At 36.2% G+C, this 16,863-nt stretch overlaps 1 protein-coding gene across 3 annotated transcripts in view; it reads left to right on the plus strand.

Moving 5' to 3' along the window:
- Positions 1-16,863, plus strand: part of CADM2 (cell adhesion molecule 2) — a 1,072,141-nt gene that overhangs the window by 966,480 nt on the left and 88,798 nt on the right. For all 3 annotated transcript variants that reach the window (XM_033131962.1, XM_033131946.1, XM_033131956.1), the window contains one exon: positions 13,233-13,411. In XM_033131962.1, the coding sequence (XP_032987853.1) occupies positions 13,233-13,411 (179 nt within the window). The remainder of the gene's footprint in view (positions 1-13,232; positions 13,412-16,863) is intronic.

A 16,863-nucleotide genomic window follows, 5' to 3' on the forward strand; every position in this document is an offset into this window, starting at 1 on the left:
AATGATATAAATTTCCCTCTTAAAACTGCTTTTGCTGCATCCCAAAAATTTGGTAGGATGTATTTTCATTCTTATTTGTTTCTATGTATACTTTGATCTCTCCTCTAATTTATTCTTTGACCCGGTCATTCTATAAAAGTATGTTGTTTAATCTCCATGTATTTGTGGTGTTTCCTGCTTTCTTTTTGTAGTTGATATCCAATTTCAAAGCCTTGTGATCAGAGAATATGCTTGGTATGATTTCAATATTCTTAAATTTGCTGAGGTTAGTTTTATGTCCCAATATATGACCTATCCTTGAGAATGTTCCGTGTACACTAGAAAAAAAAAGTATAGTCTGATGTTTTAAGATGAAGTGCTCTATAAATATCAATTATGTCCATTTCATCTAATGTGTCATTTAGGGCTGCTATTTTGTTATTTATTTTCTGTTGGGATGATCTATCCATAGCTGTCAATGATGTATTTAGGTCCCCTAGTATAATTGTGTTTTGGTCAATTTCTCCCTTTAGTTCTTTTAGCAGTTGCTTGGTATATTTCGGTGCTCCCTGATTGGGGGCATAAATATTGATGACTGTTATGTTTTCTTGTTGTATAGTCCCGTTTAACATTATGAAATGCCCATCTTTGTCTCTTGTTACTTCTTTCACCCTGAAGTCTGTTTCATCTGATATCAATATAGCTACACCTGATGTTTTCTCTGGATACCATTTGCTTGGAGTGTCAATTTCCATCCTTTTACTTTGAGTTTATGCTTGTCCTTGTAGCTGAGATGCATCTCTTGGAGACAGAATATGGCTGGGTTTAGTTTTTTGATCCCATCTGCTACTCTGTGACTTTTTATTGGTGAGTTCAGTCCATTTACATTTAGGGTGATTATTGATATGTTAGGATTTCCTATCATTCTATCTTTAGTTTTCTGGTAAGACTGTGTCTCCATTGTTTCTTTCCTTTTTTGTTGTTGTCTATTATTTCTGTGCAGTGGTATTCTATGATGCTTCCTTCTGTTTCTTCTTTTATTACAGTATATATTTCAGTTCTGGATTTTTTTTTTTTGAGTGGTTACCCTTAAGTTCATGTAAAAGAAAGTTTGATATTTAGAATATTCCATTTTTTTCAGCATGCCTACTTTCGCCATTCCCATATTCCAGTTCAGGCCTTTACTCTCCCCCTTTTTATGTTTTGGTTGCCACAAATTGTCCCTGTTGATGGTGGTCGAATAGCCTTCTTTAGTATTTCTTGTAGTGCAGGTCGTATATTAGAAAATTCCTTCAGCTTCTGTATGTCTGGAAAGGTCTTTATTCCTCCTTCATATCTAAAGGATATCTTTGCTGGGTATATTATTCTTGGCTCATAATTTCTCTCTTTCAGAATCTCTCTCTCGTAGAGGTTCTGCTGAGAAATCTGGTGATAATCTAATGGGCTTTCCTTTGTAGGGTACCATCTTCTTTTCCCTGGCTGCCTTGAGGTTTCTTTCTTTGCCGTTGGTTTTTGACAGCTTCAATACAATGTGCCTTGAAGAAGGCCTGTTGGAGTTGAAGTAATTAGGTGTTCTATTTGCTTCTTGAATTCGAGGATCCAGTTCTTTCCACAACTTTGGGAAGTTCTCATCGACTATTTGTTTGAATATACTCGCTGTTTCCTTCTGTCTTTCTTCTCCTTCTGGTATGCCCATTATACTTATGTTGCTCTTTCTGATGGAGTCAGAAAGTTCTTGTAGAGTTCTTTCATTTCTTTTAAGTCTCAAGTCTCTTTCTTCTTCCATCAGTGTCATTTCCAGGTTTCTATTTTCGATGTCACCGATTCTTTCCTCCATCTGGTCAACTCTACTACCTAAGCTGGCGATTTCATTCTTAATTTCTTCTATTGAGTTCTTAATCTCCAGAAATTCTATTTGGTTCTTTTTCAAAATTTCAATCTTTTTGATAAAATGTTTATGTTGTTCTTTGATTGTGTTTCTGAGTTCATTACTCTGCCTTTCTGTGTTTTCTTGCCTCTTGTTGAGTTTTTTCAGAACTGCAATCTTGAATTCTCTATCATTTAAATCACATATTTCCATATCTTTAAGTTCATTTTCTGGAGACTTTTCACTTTCTTTCTGAGTTGTCTTGTTGCCTTGGTTATTCATGGCAATTAAAGATTTATTATTTCTCTTCCTAGACATCTACAGGAGTGTGTTCTGCAACAGGTTGATAAGAAGAGGTCTTTCTTTTGTTTTCCAGGACATGTTGGTAGAATGCTTTATTTTCTCTCCGACTGCAGCCTTTTTTTTTCTCTCACACTGTAGTGTTATATTTTCTCTGCACTATTCCAGCTTCTCACACAATGAGGGGATTCCCTGGAAGGAAGGCTTCTCCTCTGTTAATAGTTCACCTAGGTCATAGGACACCATGTCCCTATGGGTACGCGAGAGCTTTTGAAGTTCCAAAGCTCTTCCTGCGCCAGATTCAGAGCCCTTGTGTTTCAGCAGTTCTGTTTACTCCTGCAGGGATCCACCCAGATAGGTGGGGCCAGGGGTGGGGTGAGTTGTGAGAGATGGCCCAGAACAATGGCGGCGACCATCACCACAGCCAGTCCTGCTTTCATAGCTCCCTCCCCTTTGCTGGAATTAGTTGGGCTGCGAATCTGTGTCTGCAGACCACAGTTCTCAGAACTGCAAATATTTTGTTCTTTTGATCTGACACTGCTAATATTTTGCTTCTAGCATTGGGCAGATAGGGGCAGAGCACGCTCTGGGATGGTAAGGAGGGGGCGGCCAGTCTCAGTTCCTAAGGCTTCCATTCTCTGTGGCAGTGAGGGCTTAAACCACCATTTTCAGCCTTCTTCCCTCAGTCTTTTCTCCGAGGTCTCTGCCGTGAGCACTGGGTTCATCCGTGTTATATGTTGTCCCCTCAGCCCTGTGGGCCATAAGTGGAGCCCTGGAAGTCCCAGTTCTTCTCTCTCCTGCAGCTGTAGTAGTTCCAGTATGCAGCGAGCTCAGAGCACTGAGCCAGGTCTCTGTCCTGTGCCTGCGCGGCTCTGTCTCCGCACTTCTCCCTTCCCTCCTCCCCTGCTCGTGCAATTTGCCCACCTTTAGGTGAATTCAGTAGTGAGACCCTTTGTCTTGCCTGTCTGCTGTGCAGGGAGTCCTTTGTGGAGTTATAGTTTTTCAATTTGTTGTAAATTCCAGGGGAGATTTCCAGAGGCTCACTTCACTCTGCCATTTTGATGATGTCAAACTACGATGCATAAATTCTAACCTCCATTTCATGAAAATTGCGTTTTATAGTGCTAACTTTATTTGTCATCTTGAACGTTTACCACACAGTGTAGGATCAAGAAGTCTGCAATGTGCCGTGACAGCAGTGACTTATATTGCTATGATCTCCTGTTAGTCATCTTTGCAGGTGTTTTTTCATCGTTTTCTAAAAGAGAGCTTTAAAAAACAAAAAGTTATTTTTTCAATACAGACTGGCAACTTGAATAATTTACTTAGATCTTTAATTCATTTTTATACATACAATTAAAACTATATATATATATATACATATATATATATATGTATATATATATATATATATATAAATGTGATTACATATTTTGCAGAGCCATATGATTTAAGATGTGACTGAAAGATTATGAACACAAGGAGAGAAAAGTTATAACTGTTTGGATCTGGGGGTTATAATTTTGAGTTTATGAAAATGTGTGAATGCATGCAGATAGTTAGATATATATATATATATATATATGTGTGTGTGTGTGTGTGTGTGTGTGTGTGTATTTAAAAATCCTGACTTAAGAAAGTATTGCCTCTTAATATAATAAAATACTTCACCTGAGTAGCATATTAAGGATGAATCTTCAAAAATTCAAATTATCATTAATACAACTTATTTTAATTCTGGGCTTATGTGGCTATGTAGAAAGGACACAACTTCTAACTTTTCGGTTATATGCAGTAAGTCATAGTTTTATTGTACCAGGTTTGTCTCTCAAAAGAAGTGAATGGTACAATATTTTTCAGGCTGTTTTAAAATAAGAGTTAGTAAATTCAAATAACAACTACCAGATGTGGGCTCTATGAAGTGACTTCAGTATTAATTGTGTGACTTTCATAAAAGCTGCTATGAAAGTGAGTTGTCTGTATAATTGGATAATATAAATTTTATATTTTCCAATATTTTTGGATAACTAGTTTCTTATTTTATTAATTTTGTTCACAGAATCCTATTTCAGAAGTTTCATGGGTACAGTCCTGATGAAACTGTCCTCTCTTCTTAGAGTAGTTCTTTCGGCACTTTGTCAATCTGCTTCTTTTGATACTATTTCCAATTTTTTATTATTATTTAGTTCACAACCTTTATTCCACTTATGAAATTTTATCAGAAAAATATAATCTTTGTCTTAGAAAAGGTGTCACAGTCATAGGCATCACTTAACATGACACATATTCTAATTACATTCATAATAATAAAGCATATCTTCAGTGTTTCCACCAAAATAAACACATAATTAAAGCTTTTTCTGAACTAATTTCAGATAATATGAAAAAATCATGTCTAAATTAGAAAATTTTGTCATTGAAGAATTAGGAACATAATCTCCGTGTTAGAAAGCATGTTAGAAAGTTTTTTTCATCTTAAAGCATGTTAGAAAGCATGTTAGAAAGTGTTTTTCATCTTAAAGAAGTCCCTCTAAGATTCCTTGTAATTTTGATTTGGTGTTAGTGAACTCCTTTACCTGTTCCTGTCTGGGAAACTCTTTATCTGTCCTTTGATTCTTACTCTACTTTGCTGGGTAGAGTTAGCTTGGTGGTAGGTCCTTGCTTTTCATCACTTTGAATATTTCCTGCCCGTCTCCTCTGGCCTGCAAAGTTTCTGTTGAGAAATCAGCTGACAGTCTTATGGGAGCTTCCTTGTAGGTAATTAACTGCTTTTCTCTTGCTTCTTTTAAGATTCTTTCTTTGTCTTTAACCTTTTGCATTTTAATTATGATGTGTCTTGGTGTGGGTCTCCTTGGGTTCATCTTCTTTGGGACTCTCTGTGTTTCCTCAGCTTGTATTTATTTCCCTTGCCAGGTTAGGGAAAGTTTCCATCATCATTTATTCAAATGGCTTTCAATTCCTGTTTCCTCTCTTCTCTTTCTGGTATCCCTATGATGCAGATATTGGTACAAATAGTATTGCCCAGAAGCCCCTTTAACTATCCTTATTTACTTGGATTCTTTTTCCTTTTTGCTGTTAGTTTGGGTGTTTTCTGCTACCTTATATTCTAAATTGCTTATTCGAACCTCTGCTTCATCTACTGTCGATTCCCTCTAAAATAATCTTCATTTCAGTTATTGTGTTCTTTATTTCTGACCAGTTCTTTTTTATATTTTCTACCTCCATTTTTATGTTTTCTATGTCTTTCTTAAAGTTCTCCCTGAATTCGTTGAGCATCCTTATAACCAGTTTTGAAGTCTGCATCTGGCAGATTGCTTGCCTCCGTTTTGTTGTGTTCATTTTCTGGAGCTTTGTTCTATTCTTTTATTTAAGACATGTTTCTTTCTCTCCCCATTTTGGGTACTTCCCTGTGTTCGTTTCTATCTATTAAGCAGGGTTGCTATGTCTCCCAGTCTTAGTAGAGTGGCCTGATGCAGTAGGTGTGCTGTGGGTCTCAATGGCACAGTATTCCTGCTTACCTGAGCTGGGTACTCCAGGTGTTTCCCTTGTGTAGGATATGTGTGACCTCCTGTTTTAGTTCAGCCATGGTTGCTCTTTGCACATCAGTGAGAAGGATTCATCCTTGGGCTGATTGGTTGTGACTACAGTGGAGGAAGTGTTGTGCAGCGGCTGACTCTACAGAGCAGGATTCACTTTACCAGGACTAAGGTGTCTGCTCAGTGTGCCCTTTGGGTGTGTTGTCCCTAGAGGCAGCTGGGTGATGCTCCACCTAGGTCTGAAACTTGCTACAGGGTGTGCCAGTTTAGGGGCCTCCTGGGAGGGACCCCAATGCAGGCCAGGTTCAGTGGCAGCCTGTGTCCTTTCTGGGGCCACCTGGCATGAGACACAAAGCAATCCGCAGTTGGCTGCTTCCCACTCTGGGCTTGAAGGTGCCTTGAGAGTCCAAGCCATGAACCCAGTCCAGCTATCACTTTTGCTGGGCTTAGGGCTGCTCAGCCAGTGGTATAAGACATGCCAAAGCCAGATGATATTTGTTTGGGTTTGAAAATGTGTGAGAGATTTTTGTAAAGTCCACAGCAGTGGTGTCCAAACTGCGGCCCACAGGCCAACTGCAGCCCACAACCCATTTTTTATTGGCCTGCAGCAAATTCCAAAAATATATTTAGTTTACTTAAGTAAACCAGGTGAGGCAATGCATACTTCACCTCGAGTGAGTGGCCCGGCTGTTTGTGTATTTTACCGCATATGGCCCTTGGTGAAAAGCGTTGAAAAAAGTTTAGACACCCCTCGTCCACAGCATAAGGCAAAGGTGGCTATTTATACAGATTAGCCATTGGAAGCAGCTTTGGTGTGGTGTGGTCTCATAGAATCAAGGCAAACAAGCAGTGTTAGCCAATTTGATGGAGACTCAGATATGGTGGTCTCCTGTGTCTCCACGCAGGGAGTGGGAGGGCTCAATAAAGGAACAATGGCTTCTGCCAACTCCACCATCTGGGAGAAAGCTGCCCCTCCAGCCCTTGTCGTGAGGCCAGAACATTCATTTCCTCCCCATATGTCCCTGGAGCCTTTTGAGCTGCTGCTTCAGCACTGCAGCTCAGAGCAAGTGAGTCCATCAGCTATTACATAAGTCTGTGTGTGGGCCTTTTAAGAAGAGTGCCTAGAAGTACAGCTGCCCTCCATCTCACTCACCCACAATCTTTGCTGGCTTTCACAGACAGAAGTTATGGGGACTTCTCTCCCCAGCACTAAAACCCTGGCCTGGGGATCCTGGTGTGGGGCTAGGACCCTTCACTCCTGGGGGTCATTAGGGGGAGAGACCTCCACAGCTCAGCTATCCCTCTGATTTTTAATGGTCACATGCAAGTGTGAGGAGGTGTTCCATTTCTCTGTCCCTCCTACAGGTCTCAAGATGGCTTCTTCTGTATGTCCTTAGTTGTAGGGCTTCAGTTCAGCTAGAATTCAGACAATTATAAATAATGATTGTTCTATAATTTAGTTGTAATTTTTATGTGGTCATGAGAGGAGATAAGCACAGCATTTACCTGCATTGCCATCTTGACCAAATCTCTTCTAATAGACATTCTTAAAATTGGTAATTATAAAACATTGTGAAATCTTTAAAGGCAGAAATCCATGATTCATTTATGCTTTCTTTTCTAAAGCAGGTTTTGAAATGGGAATTCTTTGCAATATTTTATTTGAAGAGAAGTCAATTTCAATGGATTGTTTGTTTGTTTTAGATTCCACATATAAGTGAAATCATACAGTATTTGTCTTTCTTTGCCTTATTAGTATAATGCCCTCAAGATTTATTCATGTTGTTTCAAAAGGCAGGATATCTTTATTTTTTATGGCTGAATAATAATCTATTTTATTTGGAATATTTTTCCTTATCCATTCATCTATTGATAGACACCTCAATTGTTTCTATGTCTTGACTAAGTAAATAATGCTGCAGTGAACATGGGGATGCAGATATCCTTTTGAGATAGTGATTATATTTCCTTTGGGTAAATACCCAGAAGTGGAATTGCTGGATCATGTCATATTTTTATTTTTAACTTTTTTGAGTAATCTCTATACTGATTTCCATAGTGGCTTCAACAATTGACATTCCTACTAATTGTGCACAAGAGTTCCATTTTCTTCACACTTCCTTAACACTTGTAATTTCTTGTATTTTTGGTGATAGTCATTGTAACAGATATTAGATGATAGCTCATTGTGTTTTTGATTTGGATTTCCCTGATCTTGAGTACCTTATTGACCATTTATATGTCTTCTTTGGAAAAATGTCTTTTCAGTACCTCTACCCATTTTTTATTTTATTTTATTTTGTTGTTATTAAGATATATGAGTTCTTTATATATTTTGGATATATACCCCTTATCAGGTATATGATTTATAAATATTTTCTCCCAATCTGTAAGTTCCTTTTTCATCTTGTTACTAGTTTCCTTTTCTGTGCAGAAGCTTTTTTTTTTTTTTTTTTTTTTTTGATGTAGTCCCACATGTGGTTTAGACCCACACACCACACAACTAAAGGCAATGGTTAACCACTGCTGCTTATTATTTTCTTATTACTTTTGTTTTCTTTTTTGAAAACCTTAAGATGAGGTAGTCCAAAGTGAAATATGAGATAGTGCTAAACGATGAGACTCCCAGACTGGAAAGTACTCAAGCAGTTACTGGGGAAAAGCAGATAACAAATATGGATAGCATTGTTGCTGATGACACAACTAAACCAGAGCCAGAAAGATGCTTAGCATTGGATATACACAAAGGCACAAGGAAAGTACGATGCTGTGCAACACATTCAATTGGAACATGGAATGTAATAAACATGAACCAAGGTAAACTGAACATTGTAAAGCAAGAAATGGAACTTCTAAACATTTTAGGGCTTGATGTCAGTAAACTGAAATGGACTGGAACGAGACATTTCTAGTCAGCAACTACAAAGTGTTCTACTTTGGAAATTACAAACTTAAAAGAAATGGAGTGGCTTTATTCCTGGGGCAAGATATAGAATAGGCAGGTGGGAACTACTACAATGCAAAGTCTGACTAAATAATATCAATTGGAAACCTGTAAGCATAACCATCATTCAAGTCTGTGCTCCAACTACAGAGTCTGAAGAAAATGAAATTGAAAATTTGTGTAAAAGTATCCAAGAATAAGTTTATTACATACCAAAATAAGACATGCTGATACATGATTGGAACGCAAAAGTAGGAAATAAAGCAGATTCAAAGTCTTCAGAAAATTTGGTGTAAGGATCAGAAATGAAGCAGGAGATAGGCTTATGGATTTCTACAAAACCAACAACTTGTCCATCACAAACACATGCTTCAAATAACATAACAGACAACTATATACATGGGCATAACCAAGTGATCAATATAGAAATCAAATGGACTACATAATCGGAAGCTAGAGATGAAGAAGCTGTATTTTCTCTGCCAAAACAAGACCAGGAACAGGTTATGGTACTAACCACAAACTGTTAATATCAAACATTAGAGTAAAGCTGAAGAAGAGCACTGAAAGAATCATAGTGTCAGAGTATAATGTAAATAACATTCATGATGGATTTAAAGTGTATATAAAAAACAGATGTGCACATTTGAACTTAATTGACTGAGAACCAAAAGAACTGTGCACTGAAACTAGAACTATTATAGGGAAGAACAACAAAAGACAATGCCAGAAGTAAAAGGAAAGAAAAATCAAGATAGATGATAGGAGAAATATGACAGATTGTTAAAGACAGGCAAAAGGCAGAAGTAAAAGATGACAAAAGCAGGGTTAGAATCCTGCATGCAGTTTTTCAATGACTATCATGGAGAGTTAAAGAAAACTATTACAATGGTCAGTGTAAGAAGACAAAAGAGAACAATGCTATTCCTACTTGTAATCTGCTCTTCCCCAGTAAACTGCTTGAGTACTTTCCAATCTGGGAGTCTCATCTTTCCGCACTATCTCGTATTTCATTTTGGACTACCAAAAAACAAGAGATCTCTACCAGAAGATTGAAGAAATAAAAGAGAAATTCAAACCTAGATTAGGAATGCTGAATGACCAAGAAGGAAGTATATTATTTAACCAAAAGAATAACAAATACCTTTGAAGATTCCTATAAAGAAGAACCTTTAATTCTAGAAACTGAAGTGAAAGCTTCCCTGAAAGTATTGGGAACAAATAAATCACAGAGGAAGATGGGATACTACTAGAATTGTTTCAAGTCACAGAGACTGAATCTGTCAATATCCTAACAAACAAGACTATGTCAACAAATATGGAATAAAAACAATGGCCTATAGACTGTAAATGTTCAATATACATCTCAATTTTTAAGAAAGGAGATGACATGGAATGCAGTAACTATAGGATCTTTGTTCTAATTTCCCCTTCAAGTAAAGTGATGTTCGAGGTGATGCAGCAAAACTTCTACCTTATATGGAACAAGAAATGCTGGATGCTCAAGCTGGATTCTGAAAAGTAAGAGGCATTTCAGATCTAACTGTGAACATTTGGATACTGGAGTGCTCCAAAGAATTTCAGAAGACGGTTAGTCTATGTTTTGTAGACTTCAGTAAAACCTTTGTGTGGATCATGGAAAGCCATGGTTGTTTTGCAAGTAAAGGATGTGCATCAGCGTTTGATCATCTGGTTTGTAAACTGTGTTGTGGACAAGAAGCCACTGTCAGGACAGAATATGGAGAGGCAGATGGCTTCCTATAAGCAAAGATGTTAGAAAAGTGTGCATTTTATGTCCCTATTTGTTTAATCTGTATGCAGAACATATCATACACACACACACACACACAAAAAAAAAAAAAAAACAAAACAAAAAAACTGGACTAGACTCAGAGGAAGGAAGAGTGAAAATTGGTAGAAGAAATATTAAGATAGGCAGATGATACCATTTTGCTGGCAGAAAGCAGCAATGATTTGAAACAACTTCTGATGAAAATGAAAGAATAAAGTGCCAAAGCAGCACTACATTTGAACATCAAGAAGACAAAAATCATGACTACAGAATAAATACTCAACTTTAACATAGACAATGAAGGTATTGAAATTGTTAAAGATTTTGCTTACCCTGGTTCAGTAATCAACTCAAATGGAGACTACAACCTGAAATCAAGAGAAAGCTGAGACTCAGAAGGACAGCAATGGAAGAATTAGGGAAGATCATCAAGAGCAAAGATGTGTCATTCGAGACCAAAGCTACAATCATCCACATATGCATATTCCCTATTACTATGTGTTGTTGCCAAAGTTGGACAGTGAAGAAGGTTGAAAGGAAAAAAAAAAAATCATTTCAAATATTTAGCTGGAGGAGAGTGCTAAAGATATTCTGGACCTCCAGAAAGATGAACAAGTGGGTCCTAGAGCAAATTAAGCCTGAAACATTGCTGGAGGCAAAAATGACAAAACTGAAGCTGTCCTATTTCGGCCACATCATGAGAAGTCAGGGTTCTTTGGAAAAGACAATAATGCTGGGAAAACAGAAGGCAGCAGGAAAAGAGGAAGACCAAATATGAGATGGAGTGACTCCATGAAAGAAGCCATAGGCAGGAGTCCACAGGAGCCGAGCAGGGCTGTGAGGACAGGACACTGTGGACACCACTCATTCGCAGGGTCTCCAGGAGTCAACTCAATATCATGTAACACACACAGTTCCACTTACTTATTTTTGGTTTTGTTGCCTTTACTTTTGGTGCCAAATCCAAAAAATCATTGCCAAGATTATATCAAGGAGCTTGCTGCCTATGTTTTTTCTAGGAGTTTTGTGATTTCAGATGTTACATTCTACTCTTTAATTTATTTTAAGATAATTTTTGTGTATGGTGTAAGATTGGGGTCCAGTTTCATTCTTTAGCAGGGGACTGCCCAGTTTTCCCAACACCATTTAAGAGATTATTATTTCCCTATTGTATGTTCTTGGCTCCTTTGTCAAAAATCAATTGACTGGATGTGTGGAGGTTTATTTCCTTGTTCTCAATTATGTTTTATTGATCAATATGTCTGCACTTATGCCAATACCATATTGTTTTCATTGTTATAGTTTTATAACATAGTTTGAAACCAGAAAGTGCGATACTGCCAGCTTTTTTCTTCTTTTACAAAATTACTTGGTTATTCAGGGGCTTTTGTGTTTCCATACAAGTTTTAGAATTATTTGTTTTGTTTCTTTGAAAACTACCATTGGAATTTTGATAGGGATCACATTGAATATGTGGATTGTTTTGGGTAGTATGTGAATTTTGACAATATCAATTCTTCCAATCCATGAACATGGAATATATTTCCAGTTCTCTTTATTTCTTTCACAAATGTCTAATAGTTTTTATTGTGCAGGTATTTCACCTCTTTGGTTAAATTTTTTCTTAAGTATTTCATTGTTTTTTCATTCAATTGTAAGTGGGAATGTTTTCTTTATTTCTATTTCTGATAGTTTTTTGTTATAGTATAAAAATGTAATTGATTTTTGTATATTGTTTTTATATTCTGCAACTTTACTGAATTCATTTATTAGTTCTGTGTTGTTGTTTTTGTTTTGGGTTTTTTTTTTTTTTGAGTGTTTTTAGGGTTTTCTGTATGTACTATGTCACCTGCAAATAGAGACAGCTTTACTTTTTCTTTTATGATTTAGATGCCTTTTACTTGTTTTTCCTGCTTAGATGCTCTTGCTAGGACATCAAGTACATTGTTGAATAAAAGTGGCCAGAAGTGGGTGGGGAGATAGGGGAAGTGGATGAATGTGGTCAAAAGGTGCAAACTTCCAGTGTTCCATAAATAAGTTCTGGGGCTATAATGTACAACATAGGGACTTTTGTTAACAATACTGTATTGTGTTAACAATACTGTATTTGCAAGTTGCTAAGAAAGTAAATCTTAAAAGTTCTCATAACACACAAAAAATGCATAACTATATGAGGTGATAGATGTTAACTGAACTTAGTGTAATTATTTTGTAATATGTACATATATCAAATCATTATGTTGTTGTGCACCTTAAGATAAGGTGCACAACAGCATTATATCTCAATAAAACTGGGGGCGCGGGAGAGAGAACTGTCAGGAAAAACCTTTAGGGTAATAAGGAAAGGAGAGATGGGGGAGAAACTTTAAGTGGTTTCAGACAACACTGTATCACAATGGTGACCTAAGTGCAAAGATATCATTCCTGGTACCTCTAAGAAAACCTGCTCCAGTAGCCCTATAACAGTCCTCCAGAGATTAGCAAGTAGGAGTCATTAGCGGTTGGATCAGGGCCACAAGACCTGCTATATACCAGTGACAACTACAATGAAATGACTCAACAAATTAGTTTCTTAAAACGTGTCTGCCTAGGTAAGCAGAATAGAATTAAATTATATTTTCTATACCTTCAAATCTTCTGAGTGAGTGTGTGATGGTTCTTTTGGTATTTTATAGAAGGTATTTCACCTCTTCGGTGAAATGGTTATGCACAAAACAGGTGTTAAAATTTTATAAATTGTTTGATTTACTTAATTCACAGAATATGTAGCATTTCTTATTCTTTTCTATCTATATGCATGTTTCGATCCAATAGGCCAGAACCTGTTTTGTGGACAAAGGATGGTGGAGAATTACCAGATCCTGACCGAATGGTTGTGAGTGGTAGAGAGCTAAACATTCTTTTCCTGAATAAAACGGATAATGGTACATATCGATGTGAAGCCACAAACACCATTGGCCAAAGCAGTGCGGAGTATGTTCTCATCGTGCACGGTGAGTACCTTTTGACATCATTATATGTGAAAGAATGATTCCCCTGAAAAACTGTTTAAATTTATCAAAATCTTTAGAATAATAAAAAAAATTAAACAGGTTTTCTTTTTCTTTCAGACAGAAGGACTTCTCATAAGTGTAAATATCTCCAAGATTCACTGTTAATATGTTCCAAGTCAAACTAATAAAATAGAATTACAGCATACATACACTAAAAATAACAATTATTATTTTTTTTGTGACTTTTCTTTATTACAAATATATTGTATAATTTGGGATGGTGACTATTAAATTATATTAATGGTTTTCTTTAAATTTTACAAATAAATGCTTTTAGTTATAAATCAGAATAATGAAAATTATATTTCCCTGAAGCTAATTTTGTTTATATTATTATAAAAATATACTTTATAATCACTATAACTGGTTTCACAAAGAATGATATTATGTTATTGAGATGCAGCAAAGACACAGGTATATAATATTAATGATAAATGTATTAATCTCTTATGAATAATAATTTTAAACACCCACAGCCATCTTTTTCTCCTCTCCACTAATCTCACAATTTGAGTAAATATAACAAAATGGCAGAAAGAAATACCAGTACCCAAAATTAAAAAGCATGTTTTTCCCAACCTCCGAAAGCTGCAATGTGTTGTTCCTAAGGTAGCACAAACATATTGTTAGATGGAGATAACTTTTCTGAGATTGAAAAATACTGCAATAAACAAAGTTAGTCATGTTCCTTCATTTAAGGACTTCTCAGAGTTTATTTTATATGCCAGGGTACATTGTGAATTTCCAGCAGAAAGAAGCATTAGAAAATGTAACATTTTCCTCACGTATTTCACCAAGAAAACCTTTTCTAAGACTGGTATTGTATTCTACACAACATGACAGTATTCTGAATCAGTGTTGAATAAACACGATGCTGTAATAAACCCAGTAGATCTTAGAATTTATGGAGAGGGTACATTTATTTGAAATCTTTCCCACAAAACTAATTATACAATACTGTAAAAAGGATGGGTTATTTCTTTCCAAAAAAGGATTTTGGGGGTAAAGCCTAATTCTTTAGACAGAGATATGAATTTTGGGGGGGAGCATTAAGTTTTTGTTTTTCCCCATGTATTCATTTTGCTACCATATCGGTCAAAATTGGAGAATAGCATATTAAGTCAATACTCTACTTCCAAATTACTTTAGTGTATATAATCTCTCAGCTCTTAATACCACTTTGCTATTGAAGGCAAACAAAGCTTTGCTGTGAATAGACTACCCACATAAAAACATCTTGAAGATAATAGAGCTGAGAGATTAATTTTTAACATCTCACGAATTGTACACATTTTAACTTTTGCGAAAGATCAGCCTAATCAAATTAGACTGACAAACTGGAATTAAATGTGGTAAACCCTTGTAGACACACCCCGACACACTTATTACCAGAAAAAATATAATGACCACTGGGGCCTATCAAGGGGATAAGTTAGATCCTCAGAGCAGGATCTGAGAGTAACTTTCAGTTCATGCTGACTTGGATGTTTATTCATGCTGACCTGGATGTTCACCTTGAACTCCCTAAGTGCTTCTCTCACCTAACAGTTTCTGGAAACCGGGGGGAGAGGTGGGGGCATATTGTGTAGCATGTCACATTGTGTCAAAAGCAATATGACATAAAAATATAGAAAATTAGAAAGGAGTGACAGAAGTGATATAGTTAGATGAAAAGTATGGCATTCTTTTTCTTTTTTTTTTAATAATTCAAGTGGCAGAAAGTCATATGTTTTCCCAGTGTTTGCAAGCTAGCCAACAGCATGACTGCCTGAGTAGCCAAGGTAGTTGGCAGTTGACACATTTCTAAGAAATGCTTTTCTAAGCGCTTTGTAAGAAGTCATTTTTGGTTTTGCTTTTGGAACTACAATTCATCAAAAGCACCCCATAGATTAATGCTATTCATGCTGCTAGATAAATGCTGTGAAGTTCAACAGTAGTTTACCTAGAATTATTGACACAAGTAATGAGAGGCTCAATGAAACGGTGAAGCCATATTACACTGTGTTTAAAAGGGCTCCAATTGGGCTCATTACAAAATAAAGGTTTTGTTCCCCCCCTTTTGCACACAGTCTAATGTTTCATTAGTCACTGGCTGTAGAAATATAAAAGGCTACTCTTCTGTTAATGGTTTGGCTGTTTCAAAAACCTTACTAAATGATGAAATTTCAGTGGCATTTCGATCTGTAATGAATGCTGTATGCATTTCAGAATGGAGTGATAAGGGATCATTTGCGAGAAGTTCACCCTTTTATCTTTTACACCAAGGTTGATTTTGCATTAGCTGTGATAATTTAATATAGCTTCAGCACAGAATGGCCTTTCATGAGCTGAGACCGTGTCTTTGGCGCTACCACAGTTGCCTAGGTTCTATTGATTCTTAACTTGATGGAGGACTAAGCGCTTTCCTGTGAAATCATCTGCTATATAGATGCCATCCTGATGATTAGATTTTATTCTTTGGGTGTCAATGGAAGTTCATTATTTAAGTGTTATCACAATGAATTGTTAACAGCACTGACATTTTGTGTTATGGACACTGGAGACCCTCCCCGCCCCCCAATTACAGCTTTGCAAATTTCAGCATTAGAACTACAGATGGTAATTTGAAACTGCCAGGCCAAAATTCACTCTCAATGAGAGGCCTAAGATATTTGAGCATACGAATAAATACCTGTAGGATAAAACATTATACGTATGAAACACTTCACTGAGGAGATTCCATCAGGAAGGAAAGTAGCATTTTTCATTTTTTTAGTAACAAGCTCAGCAATGGAAAATTACTGTTAAATTGGAAGTCATAGTTATACTATAATTCCTGTGAGCACAGTAGATTTTTGTCTTTTTTTGGTTTTGCTTATATATAAAAATATTGAGTTTATCCTCATGTTATTATTAGTATCATACTATTTATTTACAATAGCTGCTGACTTCCATATTAATAGTCTTGAAATATGCTGTTCCATTGCTGTTTTTATTGTTTGGAGAACTTGGATCAATAGAAAAATTTATTCATTCACCATATAGATATTTACCATTTATCCACTGAGTGTAAAGTCATTATAGGAGGAAAGGTGAGTAGTATTCAATAAGTTTAGAGTTTAACATGGTAGATAAGTTAAGCGTTCAAGTAATTATAATATAAAAATAGAAGAGCCATAGGAGAATGTCCATATAATGATGTAGATTTTCAGAGTCTGTGAAAATGTGTTCCAAGTGTCCGGAATTAAAAAAAAAAAAGCAGTAACACAGTACTCATGGATTATTCATAAACAAATGACATATATCATAAATGGAAGTACCCAGCACAGTACCAGGAATATAGATATTTAATAAATCAGACTATTATTATTATATTACTAGTAGACTTGTGATATCAAGGGCAATATCAATAT

Source organism: Rhinolophus ferrumequinum, chromosome 2 (genome assembly GCF_004115265.2).
Source record: "Rhinolophus ferrumequinum isolate MPI-CBG mRhiFer1 chromosome 2, mRhiFer1_v1.p, whole genome shotgun sequence".
NCBI classification, from domain to species: Eukaryota; Metazoa; Chordata; class Mammalia; order Chiroptera; family Rhinolophidae; genus Rhinolophus; species Rhinolophus ferrumequinum.